The 17,117-nt window shown below is 39.1% G+C and overlaps 2 protein-coding genes across 2 annotated transcripts; one reads left to right on the forward strand and one right to left on the reverse strand.

Annotated features, from left to right (window-relative positions):
* Positions 1-2,835: 2,835 nt before the first annotated feature.
* On the reverse strand, positions 2,836-5,098 carry med10 (mediator complex subunit 10). Its single transcript, XM_079828938.1, has 4 exons — positions 4,828-5,098; positions 4,565-4,648; positions 4,244-4,346; positions 2,836-3,851 (listed from the first exon to the last, which is right to left on the reverse strand). Exons 1-4 carry the CDS (start codon positions 4,947-4,949, stop codon positions 3,756-3,758), a joined length of 405 nt encoding a protein of 134 aa, XP_079685064.1. The 5' UTR covers positions 4,950-5,098; the 3' UTR covers positions 2,836-3,755.
* Positions 5,099-5,483: 385 nt separating this feature from the next.
* Positions 5,484-16,256, forward strand: ube2ql1 (ubiquitin conjugating enzyme E2 QL1). Its single transcript, XM_079829749.1, has 2 exons — positions 5,484-7,001; positions 11,886-16,256. Exons 1-2 carry the CDS (start codon positions 6,294-6,296, stop codon positions 12,015-12,017), a joined length of 840 nt encoding a protein of 279 aa, XP_079685875.1. The 5' UTR covers positions 5,484-6,293; the 3' UTR covers positions 12,018-16,256.
* The last annotated feature ends 861 nt before the right edge of the window (positions 16,257-17,117 follow it).

Below are 17,117 nucleotides of genomic sequence, written 5' to 3' on the forward strand. Positions count from 1 at the left end.
AACTATAGTTATTCTCTCTGTGTAAATTACAAAAACATGAATTTGTGAACACGGAATATGTGTATTGCATGTTCAGTCTATAGGCGCGTAGTGTTTCAATACAAAGTGACATCGCCAACTACTGGCCTGGCAGCAGAATACAGTGTTTTAGTTGTTTTCATGGATCCGTGTGAACGGGGATCACCGCGTGAACGCGAAAAATGCACAAGAAAAACATGTCCGTTTTTAGTACATCGTTGTTGTGTAAACGTACCCCAAGATGACTCCCGATTTTCACCTGGCAGACAATTAAAAACATTAAGTTAAAAAAAGCACCAGAAACTGACATTGAAAAAGAACTAAAATATAACTATAAAGCCCGGTTTCACAGATAGGGCTTAGATTAAGTCAGGATTAGGCCTTAGTTCAATTAGGACATTTAAGTAGCTTAGAAAAAAGCATTAATGGCGAGACAAAACAATGGCACTGATATATTTTAAGTGATTGGTTCCCGCAAAAGTGTAACAGAAGCAGTAGAAATCAATGTACATGTTTCCAGACTGAGTTGCAGGGCGAAATCAAATCACCGGCAGATCAGGCTGGGTTTACCCAGTCTAATATAGAACAATAGAACGAGACAGAATGATTTATATATTTTAAAACGATCACGACAAGGCAAAACTGTTTAACTAGCAATATATTGTTCATTTATTATGGATGTTTTAAGTGTATGTAACTATTCTTCAGTTAGAAGAGGTGTTTGTTGAAATGAAGGTCATACTACAGAAAAAAACATGACTCATCTCATGAGTCACAAGTTGAGTTCACTATTCACCCACAAAAAAACGTTAAGGCTCTGAACAAAGCCTGCAGGTTGCTCTAAAAGACATTTGGAAGTTTGTGTGTGTGTGTGTGTGTGTGTAACACTACTACATCTGTCCTCCCACTAAAGGTTTTGAGTTTGAGTGCTTACAAAAGAAAGAGGGCAGCTCAGAAAATGAAAAAGCACTGGAGAACTCAGAGATGATTCTCTTCTGTGATGACCTTGTTCCACAGATATTGTTGAGACACATCTATTGTCCCCCCCCCCCCATATTCTCCCCATATAGCATATTCTTGACTCATTTACTATGACACAAAACTATACAACACTACACGAAATTGCATTAATAATGCAAACAGTTTGAGCTGTTTAAAGTTGGACTCGCACTGAATTAAATATATACACATGATGACATCATGCAACTGTAGTCTGCTACACTTGTTGCATTGTAGCATACTATGTTTGTCATTGCATTATTATGTTCCCTTTTTAAATAGGCAGTGCATACTGTGCAATATACAGTCCAATAGTATTCCAGTCCAAACATTGGCTAAAAGCCTTTAGAGAGTCCTTTTGTGAAGGGGAATGACTAATCATACAGCAGATGTTCAGAGTTTGAACAGTCTTGAAAGACTTAAAGCCTTACAAAGGAGTTACAAAACCACCACCGATTGGACCAAAGGTATTTCAGATACGTTTAAATCTCCAGTCTTTGTTGCCCAAGTACAAAGCTTTACCATGCTAATGACCTATCTTTCACTGTTCAGAATGAGACATTCATAAAGAACGCCTCGGATTTGTCGTCCCAGGAAAGACTGTCCTTAAATTGTCATCTAGGGTAAAGTCCCACTGTAAGCCCTGAGCTCAGCTCAGTAGTGACTTGTGAAGAATTGCTGCGTGCCAATTTGCATACTATCCGTCCTTAATAGTATTCAAAATTACAATTAGTGTCCCAAATAGTAGTATGTGAATGAGTACTGTTTTCCGTCCACTGATACACAGATGATGTGCAAATCTACCTGCGACTAGGAAAAACAAGAGTGCTCTCAATACTCTCTAAGCGTGCCTGGATAAAACGGAAGTTATTGTATTCGGCCCCTCTGTTGCTATGACACAAAATCAACTTGATCTTGAGTCCTTAAATTCCTTTATCTCTCCCCAAGTGTGGAAAGTGTGAAAAATTGACAACTGCTTGAAATTTGATAAACAAATCAGCACTGTTGTTGGCTCAAGTTTTTTCTATCGTCGCTCTTTCTAAAATCAAATCCTTTCTTTATATGGGCTCTTTAGAGGTAGCCTGGTCCTACCACTCTCGTACATTTCATTTGTACAAAGAGTCTGGCCACTCTCCATTGACAAGCGTTTACTTCCTTGAAGGCGGGTACTCTGTTGAAGTTTAAAACTATTGGATCTGCCCAGAGACACTCTGGATCTGCCATAACCAATCGCTAACGTTTGGTCGTGACGCATGTCATCTCAAACTAGCGCACGACATCAACGTCATCGTTCTCAGCCACTCCCTCTGTCCGCTGATTGGACCGGTTAAAATTTGATCGGAGAAAACCAGATAATGTACCGCAATCCGAGACAGAGTACTGAGGGAAAATGAAAATTGAGCGGAAGTACGTAGGAGGGCAGAGCCAGGCTACTTTAGAGGTTGCTATCCATGCCTTCATTACATCTCGGCTGGACTATTGCAACTCCCTCTATTACGGTATTTCAAAGACCCAAATTTCTCACCAACAAGTAGTTCAAAATGCAGCAGCTAGATTTCTGAAAGGACGTCAAAAATTTTATCACACCATACCTTCTGAGATCCCTACATTGGCTGCCTACTCATTATAGATTCATGTATAAAATCTTACTACTTGTCTATAAATCTTGAAATAATCATTGCGCGTTGGAGAAGGATTCAATTAGAACTCCAAACACAAATAAAAAGTGTTTAAAAACTACAAAAATGGCAGATGAGTCCTGACGGTTAAGTAGAGAGGTTTAGATAAAAGGGTTTGTGTGATTAAGAATCAGTATTTAACCTGACGAAAAGATATTCATTCAATGTTATCCACATTTCATCTGCAACAGCATTGGGAACTTTTGTAAAAAAAAATATATGTTTGCTCATAACTTATAAATACATCCTTATGCAAATTGCTCTCCACATGAACAGGCCCACGACTGGCAAATCAACATGCTACTATATTTCTCACTGAAACGGTAGGAAATTAAATTAGATTGAATGTGGATGATTTTAACTGTGACAAGATGATTGACAGGGCAGTTTACGGTGACAGGATGCATGTAACTAAGCGACCGAGCTGTCCATTAAAGACAGTTATGGCGAAGTAGCACGTCACAAATCTTGCCTACTCTTCTGCTACACACTCAAAAGTAGGTTATTTTTCTTCACAAAAAGAGTATATACTTTTAGGGTGTAGTATAAGTAGGCGAATTGGGATGCAGCAAATGTCATATGGTTAAAGGAGGACACGCACGAATCAATTCCATCACCACGGCACCAGACAAGTAGTGTGAGATTACACGCATGACAAAAGAGAGCATGCCAGAAAGTAAAACGAGACCACTGGAACCAATGCAACCGAATAAACAGCCTGTAGATACGTTTATACATACATATAAAAAACAATGTGATTGATATAACCAAAAAGACTAGTTGTTGTGATTACACAAAATAATCATTTATTCAACGAAAAATAAAAAATTATGCTGCAAAAATTACAATGCATGGGGAAAAAAAGCTTTTCACTATTTCAAGGATATTCCAAAATATCCCTCCGTTTTCAATTAGTATTCTTGTGAATTACAAAGGGAAATACAAAGATGAAAAAGCTGTAAAAAATTTGCATATTTGATGAATTGAACCTTAAAAAACATGTTATATTAATATCAACATATGTACATCTTGCGTTTGAAGTGTTGTGGCACTGGCAAATCATGAAGGAGGGTCATCTCCATGAATGGCCTTATATTTAGCCATCTCTTCAGGAAAAACCTTCCCCAGCTCAGAAATGAGGAGGCTTTTAAATTTCTGGAGAAAAAAAAGAAACCGCAAAATATTGTAAGAGGGTAAGATGAAGTGCCTTTGTTTGTATTATTCAAAACATACCAGGAAATCATCATCATCATATATTATATATATATATATATATATATATATATATATTCTCCAAGGACATATATTACTTTTAATCTATAAACTCATTATAAAATATGTCAGTACTGCAGCTTTATTCATCTAACACTGATAAAAGGAAATGAAAAGTAAGAAGGCATGTTCAGAACAAGAATGATGACTATAATGATAACTATAAGCAGGAGAGGTAGTATAATTATAAAACACTTATTATGTCCTTATACAACAAATAACCTGCTGGCACTCCCAAATTAGTCATTCATTGTGTTAGTCGGACCAATACTCACAGTCAAGGTGTCAATCTTTCCTTTGACCTGCTCATTTTTAGCCAAAGCTCTCTCTAAGCACTCCTTGGTGTAGAGTTGAGGGTTACGACCCTGATCAATATACCTGTAGGCACAGTGCAAAACATCAATAATCAATCATAGACATTCATGTTTTTTATGCAGATGTGAAATCTCATCTTTCTTGAATATTTGGACATTAACTTGGTACACAGAAAGAATGAGTGTAAAAGAAGTGTAATATCATTTAAAAACAAATCAATTCACAATATTTTTTCCAAGAAATATTGTCATTATATCTCCATTATGAAATGTAATACTCACTCAAACACTTCCAACGGTACGTTGATATCATGAAGCTGCTGTCGGCATTTCTCAATGTCCTGCAGTCCTGTGATCATAAAATTCCTGAGGAAATAAATAACCTGATCATTTTCAGGCTTTACTCGTGACTGAACGAGGCAACATTACAGATAATGAGCCAAGAAAGCCAACAGCGCAAACATTGCTTATATTTTCTAGATACTATTTGTTTAAACCAACATAATATTTTGGATTCATGTTAAAATAAACAGATTACAACTCACAGTTTCTGGTTGAGTCCTGTTTGACTGCTGGGCTGAAAATCGCTGACAATAATTCCAAGCTGTCGTATGTTTTCGACGAATTTCTCGAGGTGTTCCTCGAGATTATCAAACTTTTCGGCCATGGCGTGTTTTATTTTACATAAAGTTAAGCGTGCGATTAATTTAATCAAGATAAAACTATAGAATTATTGACAAAAGACGGACATCTGTTCACACAACGTAGCTTCCATGACAGCGAACTGCTTTCCGGCTGCATTTCATCCAATAGCGTGTGAGAATGGACTGTTACCCTGGTAACAGAATCCTTAGTTGTGCTGTAAAGCGTTTAAAATTGCTGCAAAGTCACTGTTGAAAAAACGTTCGATAAAATATAATTCTGAAATATTTTGGATTTACTCTAAAACCATTTAATTGACCAGTTTGACTATATTACGCAAAATATGATTAAAAAAACAACATATGGATGACACATAATGCATTGGTTCATGGCCAGCAACTGGTTCGTTCAAACACAAAAGATTAATGTAACTGCTGGTGCACTCCCACTTTCAATGCGTATTGATTCATTGGAAGCTGGTGAATCATAAACTCGACCTCTTCCCAGCCCAAACATTAGGACAAAGACGCATTATTTATTTATATGTTTTATTAATGCTGATAGCATCGTATATGTACATTACAATGACTGTAGAAAAAGACCGTGAAGAAAACAAATACACGAGGTTGTACAATGAAGCTAAATATTGTTTATGAGATGTTTGTGCCCAACACACATGCAAAGCATGAATCATTTAAAATACGAGAAAAATAGAATTTTATATAGAAATTACATGTTAAAATACCAGGAATAATAATAAACAAATTGACAATACGCCGAATATGAATGGTCTTTTAACAGAAAGATGTACTAACAATAAAAGCGTTAATAATACAGATGTCGAGCAACGCGTTATTTATTTCATCCACCAGCATCCAGACAAGTCCCGCGTCCAATGTCAGGATTGGCTAGTATGAGCTCTCACAACTACTGCCGGTCTGTGATTGGACAGTTTAGAAGTCAATCACATAGCTGTGGCAACTCCAGCAAACAGTGATCAGGTCAAGGGCGGGATTTGTTGGAATACTGGTGTGAAGAAAAAAAATAACTCGTGCAGGACCCTTGATTACTCATTCCGTCCAGGTACAGCGGAAGCCAACCGACCTGAGGTGCTCCGCTCCCGCTATTCTAATTCTCGTATATGTGCGCCAGATTATCGGTTCATTTTCTAGCAACGTTATCGCGCCTCCTGCAGTAGCCGCGGGTGTGCAGCCTCATAGGGAATTATAGGAGGAGGAATGCGTATTAAATGAGCGTTCTTGTGTTTCAGTGCACTCGCGGGGGGAAATGATGCATTGAGGGAGAGCTGCTTTGCGGGCGTCTTTTTTTCGAGCTCCATTACACTCTCCTCGAACGGCGAACCATCACAATGGCTACTCTTTTGCGAAAAATCGGGCTCATTCGACTGCACGACCGAGACACGGAGGACCCGAAGCATCACCACCAGGGCTCATTGAAAGGGACCAAAGGCAACCAGAAAAACAACAACACGAAGCACTGCAACACCAGCAACGAGACCAACAACATCCTCAGCACGCCCGAAATCAAAGCCAGGCGCTTCGACGTGTCCGGCAAGGACAAGCCAGTCGTCAAACAGGACAAACCGAGCAAGGACACGAAAGAGAAGCAGCAAACGGCGGGCAGCAAGGCGACGAGCGGCTCCGTGATGCCCCCGCCGGCTGCGAACCGACAGCACTGCACCCAGGTGCGGACGCGGAGACTGATGAAGGAGCTGCAGGAGATCCGGCGGCTCGGCGACAACTTCATCACGGTGGAGCTGGCGGACGATAACCTGTTTGACTGGAATGTCAAGCTGCACCAGGTGGACAAGGACTCCGCGCTGTGGCAGGACATGAAGGAGACCAACACCGAGTTCATACTGCTGAATGTCACCTTCCCCGACAATTTCCCCTTCTCTCCGCCGTTCATGCGCGTCCTCACTCCGCGGCTGGAGAACGGATACGTGCTGGACGGCGGCGCGATCTGCATGGAGTTATTAACGCCCCGTGGCTGGTCGAGCGCGTACACCGTTGAGGCCGTGATGAGGCAGTTCGCTGCCAGTCTGGTGAAAGGACAGGTGAGGATGGGTTATTGCCATAGCAGCGTTGATTTCTTCTCATCTCATGTTTCTTGACGCCATCCTCCATTTTGGCATCGGCGCTCAGGTGAAAAGCGTGAAACATGCAACGTCCATTCAATGGGTTGTTACGCTGTAATGCGCGTGAATGTAACACAGAATTAAACATGCCTTCATGTCGTTCCAGACCAGTATGGTTTTATTTCTACATAAAAGAAGATACCCCACTCTTCATTCACTTTCATTGCATCTTTTTCCATACATCAGTCTTATAAATAAAGGTTATGTATTGCCATCAATGGTTCTATGAAGAATGGCTCTATAAAGAACATATGCAAACTTTCATTTGTACAAAAGGTTCCCTCGTGGAAAATGGTTCTTTAAATTAATAATAAAAATAAAATAAAACCTTTTGGAACCTTTATTTTTAAGAGTGAATGAAAGTAAATGACGATTGATTGTCACACGAGTTTGGAACAACATAAGGCAGAATTGTCATTTTTTGAATATATTATATCTTCAGCAAAGAACCATTGTTATCAAGAACAGTTTTGGTCCTCTTTAAATATGGTTTGTTGGAGATTTTTTGAAGTACCATAAAAAGATTGTCACATTGCACCATAGAGCTTAAAAAAGGGTTAGGGTTATGTCATTAGGCTATAAAACCCATTTAGGCAACTTTATTTTTAAGAGTATAGGGTGAAGTGTAACCAAAATATGGGTTTTCTGACCACACATTACATCAGTTTTTCTTCTGGTTATAGGGTATTTACATTTCAAATGCCACACCTGGATTTTTATTTTTATTTATAAATCAGTTTATAACCATATATTATCTGCAAGTAAAGGTTATTTTGCACCAAAAATGATTTTGCCGACAGAATCAAATCTGGTGCTATTTCGGACCATGTTTCTTAAGAGCGTAGCCTGGATCTTAACTAGTAATGTGATTAGATGGGCTCCATAGATAGATCACATCGGTCATTAGATAGTCCTCTTCTGAGGATGATTGCAAAGACCAGCGTCGGTCATCAAAATGGATGAGAATCCATAATGAAGCTAGAGACTGGCCATTAACCCTCTGCTGTAAATCTGAGAGGAAAGACCTGTTCATCCACCCTTACGTCAACCTGTCAAGAGCTCTAAAATTCCAAATTCACGATGAGTCTGAGGCAGCGGTGACTAGATAACCATTTTCCCCAAATGACCCAAAGCACTCAAGGGTAATTGCCATTTTAGCTGCCACTGACACAACAGACCCCCAATTAACATGCAGCTATTGTATTATAAAAGGAAACGACAGGCCGCATTTTGCCTTTTGCTGCAGAGCATTCGTGGTTTATCGCCTTTGGAATTAATTTATTTGGAATTGAAGGTTAATAATTTCCCCCAGCTTTACTGAATCATTCATTCATTCATTCACTTCTAACTTAAGGATATGATGTGCTTTGACAGTCATTTAAATGTTACGTTTTTTTGTAGTTCTTTGGTTTTGGGAGATATTGCTGCAAATCAAAGCTCAGACATTTGTGTGTTTTAAGGCTTTCTAAATCAAAATAATTTACAACACATAACATTTGATACAATGCATACATGTTTTTACACTGTACTTCGTAATGCTTCAGACCATAACATGCGTTGACCAATAGGTTATAGCTTGAAAATGAAAAGTGATCAACAACAATATTCCTGCTCTGCCTTGCTAAATTTACAGACAACTTCCTTTTTGACATGGGACTGTAAGCAGCATCAAACAGGTGTACGCTTCATGTGATGCTATGATGCAAAGAGCAACACTGTTTACCCTTATCTGGCACATGCTGGTTACATAATCCCTAACGTCTGTGTTGTCCCAGAATTCACAGAGGCCGAGCGCGACCATTGACTGATCTCCATTCACAGGATTACCCATCAGGCACTTCACACGGGTACTGCGTTGCGCTCTATACACACCAAACCAAAATAGCGCAGGGAAACGTTGGTGATGCCTTTAGCATGCTGCAGCGAAAACGCTGATGCAAATAACCTGGATTAACATCGGCACGACTCCCCACGCATTCTCGCTTCCCTCCCTAGCGCTCTCCACCGTTGCCTCTCAAGCGTGAGAGAAGCGATTTCCAAGAGAGACCGTAAACACAATAAAGCTTAATTAAGGCTCCATTGGCTCCTTTTAATCCAAAAATCACAGGCTTTTCTGAGGGGATAGGGCAGCCTCTTCTCGATTGAGCACAGGCGGTTACTTCTGGGCCATTAGATCTCATCCTGACTGATAGAGCCTGAGGGAAGAGCTGGCTATTTCTGTCTCACTGTCCCTGCTGTCTTACATCAGCACTGGCACCAGACTGACCTTAGTCCAGGGGCATCTGAAAAAACACACTTTTTGCTCATTTAGTGGATGTTGAGTCTGTGAGATCTCATACGTTGCCTGTAGTGGCATTGTTGTTTTGCATGCAGAACCTAATCCTTAAAGGAGTTCACCCCAAAATTACAAAATTTGGTCATTGTTTTCTGTGAAAAAATTTGATTTTTTGTTTTGTTGGAAAGGACATTCTAAAAAAAATAATGGAGTTTGAACAATGTGAGTAAATTATTTTTGGCTGAACTATTCCTTTAAAGAAACAATTTACAGTCCCTATTTGGTCTTATTTTATTTTTTAAATATGGCATTTGTTTCCGCCTGTACAGAAATGTCTCACTGTCACACTTTAACCATGTCAACAGTGGACGTGAGCAGCACGATGCGACTCGACAAATAACAATATAACCCATTATAATCAGTGATGTTGTCTACACTGGATGCGGTGCGACACGACAAATCCCCGACTGAACTAATTCCTCATTCTAATTATGACGTAATCCAAGCTCTCGCGATACCTGTCATAGGACAAATGGATTTGCAACGGTTGCTTTGTCATGTCTAGTGTAGTAGACAGCTTCTAGGTGTTGCGGCGTGATGCGGCGCGTCATTGGTCAGTGTAGACGCGATGTATGTCTTGTTTAAAATGTCTATCCCATTATGAAATCTTTTCTTAGGTCATGCCAGGTTGTTGGCTGTTATTTTGAAGATGTCAGACAAAAAATAACAAGTTTTTCCTGACCATAACACATTGGCATAGTGCAGAACAGTCTTTAGAGTTAGATAAATACCCTTTTTCCTTTGCTATACAAGTACCTGGTCTTATTGTGCATTCTATCTATCCATCCATCCATATCTATCTATCCATCCATCTCATTTACAAGAGTTACAGTTACAATCAGGCGGACATCTTGAGACATAAGTAAGGGGTATCCCATTTCTTTGCCTGTGCTGCATTAAAAAACAATTTTTTTATATGAGAGCTGGATGTTTTACTGTGGGATGCCGCAATCACGGATGCACCATTGCATCATTTATATTCCCATTATCCTTTACCAGTGATCAAAATGGCTGAACCTGGTGTTAAAATGCTCTTGAAGCTTGTTTAAATAATTCAGCCTGAGGTTTTATCAAGCACAGCCTCTTGATTTACTGTGTCTTCAAAGCTCAGAGCAGTCGGCTTTGAAATTGAAAATTGGAAAACCTCTGAAAATGGAGCACCAGGACCATTTAATCACACCATAATCTGTCATTCACACATCTGCTTCTGCATGTCAGTTGTATTTTATGTTATATATAAAAAGACAGGTAAATAAATCTGGCATCAGACTACAAACACCTATACTTTACCTCAACTTTGATTTCATAAAGGTTGATTTTGACAGACTAGACTGATTTGATTTAAGCTTCTTTGATTTTTTTATAGAATACCTCAAATGGCTTCTTTTGGGACTAAAGGATTCGTTTATAAGCATAATCATATTTAAAGGGTTGAATCAGTTTTATGGCTACATTTCTTTGCACATCACATGGAAGAGTGCAATTGCAAATGACTAATTTAGCTCCAAACTTAGCATTGGTCAAACTACAATATGATATGCTTACCTGCTCAACATTCGGAAAGAACCACAGGGTTTGCACTCTATCTATAGGATGTATGAATGTCTTACTTATAGTTATTTTATAAACCAAGTTAAATGTTGTGTAGGAAATATCACAATACATTATGATCCCTGATCATGTGTAATTTTTCTCTTGGACACACTCTCCATACTGGCCTGTGTTTAAGTCAATAGGATGAAGTATGATGCTTTTCTTCTGATACCCATCTCTTGAAGTACACTACACTGCCTGGCCTAATGGCTGCTTGATTTAAATAGGCAAATACTTAAGAGTCTATGTCTGGATCATCATTGCTGTGCTTCTAGCCTGTTATATGTTTTGGAACAGTTCTTTTAATCCTAATTGATGTGAGTGTGTAGCTTTTCATTTTTTTAAACAACCATGTAGGAAGACGTACCATGGCCATATTCCAGGTTGACAATGTCAAGATTCATCAGACATTTTCACACATGAATTGGCACCTCTGAATCCAGACCTTAAATTTATTGAAAGTCTTTGGGATGTGCAGGAGTAGACTTTAAAGAGTGCTCCACTCTTGCATTGTCAGTTCAAGATATTGCCCAAAAATTGATGCACCTCTTAATGGAAAAATAAATGTTGGGATGTTATTTCCATAAAGAGGTTCATATATTTAGGTGTGCTCAAGAATCTCAATATCTTCATAAGCGCTTCAAAAATCTTTCAAAGATTTATGAATATGAAATAATATTCACCAACACTGTAATATAATATTCATTCATTTATATTGCATGTTTATATATATATATGTATATTTTATTTTCAACATAATCCAACAGTTCCTTTTCAATTACTCCTTTTGAAGATCATTAAATTCAATATGTTTCACTTGGTTTTTTTGAAGGAAGAAAATCTTGATTTCTCCGAACGCTGTGTTTTCTCTTTAGGGTCGTATCTGCAGGAAAGCAGGCAAGTCTAAGAAGGCCTTTAGTCGCAAGGAGGCTGAGGCGACCTTCAAGAGCCTTGTCAAGACCCACGAGAAGTATGGCTGGGTGTCCCCTCCCGTGTCCGACGGCTGACGTCAGCATCTTCGACGGCGATCCCGACATGGCTTTTTTCAGTTGGGTTTTCTTCTTTTTCATCATCAAACTTAACTACGAAAAAAAAACAAGCTAGCGCATCATATCTTACACATCAGCGTGGCACATTCACCATCACCCCGTCCTTCACTCTTCTTCATCGAGGTGCCATGGACCGAACACTCGCTGCGACATCACAATTACTCATGAGTGCGCGTCACTGCAGCTACATTCAGCTAAGGACTCTGGATATGATTGAGGCTCCAAGCAAAGTTAAATGTGCACCAATCCCACATCCTCACTTTATATCCTTGTCTATCCGTCTATTTTGCTTCTTTTCTTCGCCATCTATCCATCCCTCTTTCCTTTTATAGCTGACAATGCATTGCACTGAACAGCATCAGACTTGCCCTCATTTACATGCAAATGACTTTGTTAACACTTAATATATAAGCAGATCATTACACTACATTTGAGGTTCAGTTTTTCTGGTTTTCCTCCTCATCGGCTGTGCTGTTTTTCACGGTTGGATGCAACATGATGATTGTAATTTATGTAGAGCTGTGCTCTTTCTTTTCCTCTGTACACGTGGCAAAATTTAGACATCACTGTGTTGCGTAGATGGTCATTGATTTCCAATGGAGAAAAAATACTCTAGGGCTTTGTTCAGACAGGCAGCAAATATCAGATTTTTTTTTCTAACTCAAATTGAATTGTTTTTTCAAATTCAGAACAGAAAAAAGACATGAAACCCAGTTTACAAACCCATTTGTGTTCACATACATGTGTGGATTGAAATCCAATGAATTTTAAGATCTGAATAGATTATTTTCGCTCACTTTTTCCTCATATAGCAAACTATGTGACTCTCACTGTTATCGAATAGTGAATGAGTGCACGAGTCGGCGGTTTTGAAAACAGTATGCATGAATGCGTAAAAATGTCCCTTATGAGTCCATCACTGTCACGAGGTGTCATGATAGACATGTACAGAGGCTAAATTGACAGCTGCTCTCGGTTGTTATATGAGGAAGTCTGGCATCATGCTAATGCTTACAACACTACAGTGACAACCAATGTAGTGGCACCGGATATGGACAACATAGTCTGAACAAACACACCAGATTTCATCACTTTCAAAACGACAGACTGTCAGTCCTAAAGATCGGACTTGAAAAAATTGGATAGATTCGCAGTGTGAACAAAGCCTTCATTGCTTATGCAGAGGTCAAAGAAAAAAAATGTGAACCACCTCTGTTGGTCATTCTATTATTTGTTTTTGGAGAAGACCAAAAGCTCTTAATTCTGATGATTTAGATACCAGATGGCATTAACGAATGTCGACGTCCCAATGGGATCTTAGTATTGGCGAGAAAAAGAGAGAGGCATGTGACAGACATGGTGATGTTCGCACATGAGATGTTGAGTGTTCGTCGTGGCATCTGTCCCCATGGAGCACTGAGCGAGAGGACAATGCCGAATGAGCGGGCCCGACCCATTGGGAGCGACAACATAAGGATATTGCTGTAACTTGGCACCTTCACATGCCGATGCCACAGCTGATTGCCCCGAACACGATCAAACATTAATTGTGCTGATTCGCTTGTACTATTTTGGCTCATCGATCGATACGCTTGTGGTTGTGGGCCCGATTCCTCCGCCTTGCACTGACTCTGCATCACTGTGCTGTGTATTTGATCAATACTAGACTAGAACAACAGTAAACAGGACAAAATGGCCGACAGCCCACTGAGCCCAGGATATAAGTTCTCATCGCACTCGAACAGCGTAAATCAACGCACACATCTGTTATGACTTCAAACCTGGACTCTGGTAGCTGGTGTTGAGGAGCCAGATGAAGAAGGACAGAGGTGGAGAGAGAGAGAGAGAGAGAGAGAGAGAGACGCTGAGGGGGTGACTCCTTTGTTCAGAAACCTTGAGGAATGAGGGCGGCTCGTTTAGTAGCCTGATTGATGCTCCGAGAGAGCTGCATCTCGGCGCCTTGATGTTTATTGACTTCTCCTTCAAATGTCAGCGTGAATCCGGAACAGCTCAGACTGCATCTTGTGAGTGATGAGATGTAGAAGAGCTTTGTTTATTTTAGACCCCTCCCTAGCCATGGCGCCCTCCACACGGAGTGTGAAATACAAATGACACAATAGCCGAGAAGGCGAAATCATGAGTGTTGTTGACATATTGGGTGTATTAAAGGAGTAATTCACCCAGAAAGGAAAATTCTGTCATTTTCTCACCTTTGTGTTGTTTCAAACCTATATGATGTTCTTCCTTTAGTGAAACACTAAAGGAAAAATGCTGAAGTGTGTACTAGCTGCTCTTTTCCATTAAATTGTTGACCTCGAAAATAGCCTTTTCGAAGCCGTACAATCATTTTATGTGAGTAAAGGCCTAAATTTAAGTAAAGAAGTCTTGCGCTTCACTGTCCGTGTCCATTCAAATGTGGCGCATTTAAACTTCACGAGTCATATTTGATCTCAGTGGTGTGTTGATGCCAATAAAGTCATTGACATGATAGATCCTGATTTTGAAATTTGAATATGTGGAAATGCCAATGAAATACAGTATGAGAGCAATGGCGAATGGAAATTGGTGGGATTTTGGGTTTTGTTGGCCACCCAACGTTGTCATGGTTTCAGAACACTAGAATATACTTTATGGTGCATTTTCTTGTCTTTTTTTGGAGCTTGACAGCCCCAATCCATATCCAATATCCACTATGGAGGACAACCATAAAATAGAATGACCGTATATATAAAGAACAGCCATTACATTCTTCAAAATGTCTCCTTTTACGTACCACAGAAGAATGTCAGTCATACTGGTTTGGAATGGCGTTAGGGTGTGTAAACGATGAGTTGTCATTTTTGGGTGAAAAATGTTCCCTTAAAACGATGCTTCAAGGTCAGAAAAATCGTATTTCCTTGTTGTGAGATGCTGTTTCATTATGATATTTCGAGGGTAGTCTTTTCCCTACATGGAAACAGCATGTGCCAAATGCTTAATGTACTTTGTCACCATTTCCTTGTGTGTTTTCCTGTGTGTAACTGCTGTGCTCTCAGTAGAAAGACTCTCTGCTACTACTGACGATTTCAAATGTCAGATGAGAAGCTGCTAATTCATTTTTAAAAAGGATGAAGACACTGATGTATAAATGATAAAACAGCAAAAGCTGATGCCCTGAAGAAGGATGGAGGCGAAACAACGCTGACCATCCGTTACTGATATTTATTTCTGTCTAGTAGCTTTTTGTGTTATTGATATTAAGGTTATCCAATACAAAGAATGGTGACTGTCCAGTGCTTCACTCCGGTGGAAAGCACTACATTTTGCTGTATACAATGATCATTTTATCCTGGTCATCGAAATTAAAAACATGCTGATCACCAGACAACCTATAATTCATGTTCGTATCACTGCAGTGATTGTAAAAACATGCGTAAACCCTCGTGGGTGGCTTATTGCAGATTTCTGTGTCTAGTTGCAGATGGTATCTCTTATCACTACTGAAGTGCATTTGGTCTTCTCCAGACTCTGTTTGGACATTATTGAGAAGTGGTCGTGTGTTTTCCTATTTAGCGAGAGGAGATACTATACCAAGGACTTATTATAACCAGTCAAAAATATCGCGAAATTGGATGTTTTCCGGTTTAAAGCATAATTTTGTGATATAGTTTAGATCAGTAGTTTGCAGAAACTAACTAACAGAGTTAATCGTCCAAACGAGTGAGATGATTCTGTTGTATTATATCTGCATGTGGTCTGTGATTGTTAGCTAGCTAACTTGTTTTCTTTTTCTTTTCTTTTTTTCAAAAAAAGCAAGAAAGTAATGAAAAAGAACCGAAGCCGCTTCTTTGTGTGTTTTTTTTCCCGTTTGTTCAGTTTGTCCTGATTTTTTCTTTATTAATGTCCTTAAATGTCAAATTGTGTTCTATGAATGTGTTTTAATTTATTTGTAGTTTGCCAAAATGAAGATTTTGAAGCATGTTGCAGGCATTGTCACTGATGATAAAAAGAGAAAGAAAAATAAATGAAAAAAATATAATATATGTACCTGAATTGAAAGGAGTCTGGTATATGTAGTGATCTCAGGCTTTCACAGGGTGAAAGGTAAAACTACAAGACAATGTGTTTTCTGCACTGCATAAACATCATGCCAGGATGTGGTCAGCGCAAAACCAAACAGGAATGTGCAATAAAGGCTGTAGGCTGATTCCACCCTGGAACAATTTTGTGTTTGTCTTCCTTGCTCTCTAGGAACTCTGCAGTCACTGTGGTTTGGAACATGCGGTTTTGTTCTGCTCAGTGGGTTCGAGGATATCAAATCGCCCATGACGGTGAATGATAACACCAGCTTCTCACCAGAAACCTCAATGCAGTGTGCACTAGTCCACATTTCCCCTCATTAGGACCATATGTACATTTCTAGAATTACTCTCATTTGTTTTCACAGTAATAATATTGCGATATAACAACTGTTCATTTATATGTTTATGTTAAAAAAGCCCTGACAAAACAGCTCATTGCTTTGCAACAAAAATAATGATCTGCTATGGGTTCTGCACAGTGATATGTTTATCAAGTGAGCAACTGTTACTATATTCTGGGTTTTAGCACGGCTGCTATCAGGGTTGCCAGGTTTGCATCGCATAACCCACCCAATTGCTATTCAAAAATAGCCCAATCGCATCCCAAAATTTTGCGTTCCGTGGGGGTCGCTTTAATCCACAGACTAAAAAAACAGTGTAAAAGTAGTCCAATTCCTGGACTGCATGTTTTATAATACTACATTATACATAGTAATATCAGGTATAATAATATAACTTAATCATTCTTATAATATATATTATATAATAATGTATATTTCATTATAGTGAGAATGACATTTACATTAGATTAATGACAATTACTTGAGAATGTAAAAAAGATAATGACTAAATATAATTTTAAACACAGACAAAAAATTCGATATTTGGGGTAAAATACTGTATGGAAGTACTGTATTTATTTATTTCCGCCACGGAATTGCGAGGGATTGCCGAAAAAAGGCAAACTGAGATCAAAAGTAAAAATGTATCAATATCC

The sequence above is a fragment of the Gobio gobio genome (genome assembly GCF_949357685.1).
Source record: "Gobio gobio genome assembly, chromosome: 11".
Lineage (NCBI taxonomy): Eukaryota > Metazoa > Chordata > Actinopteri > Cypriniformes > Gobionidae > Gobio > Gobio gobio.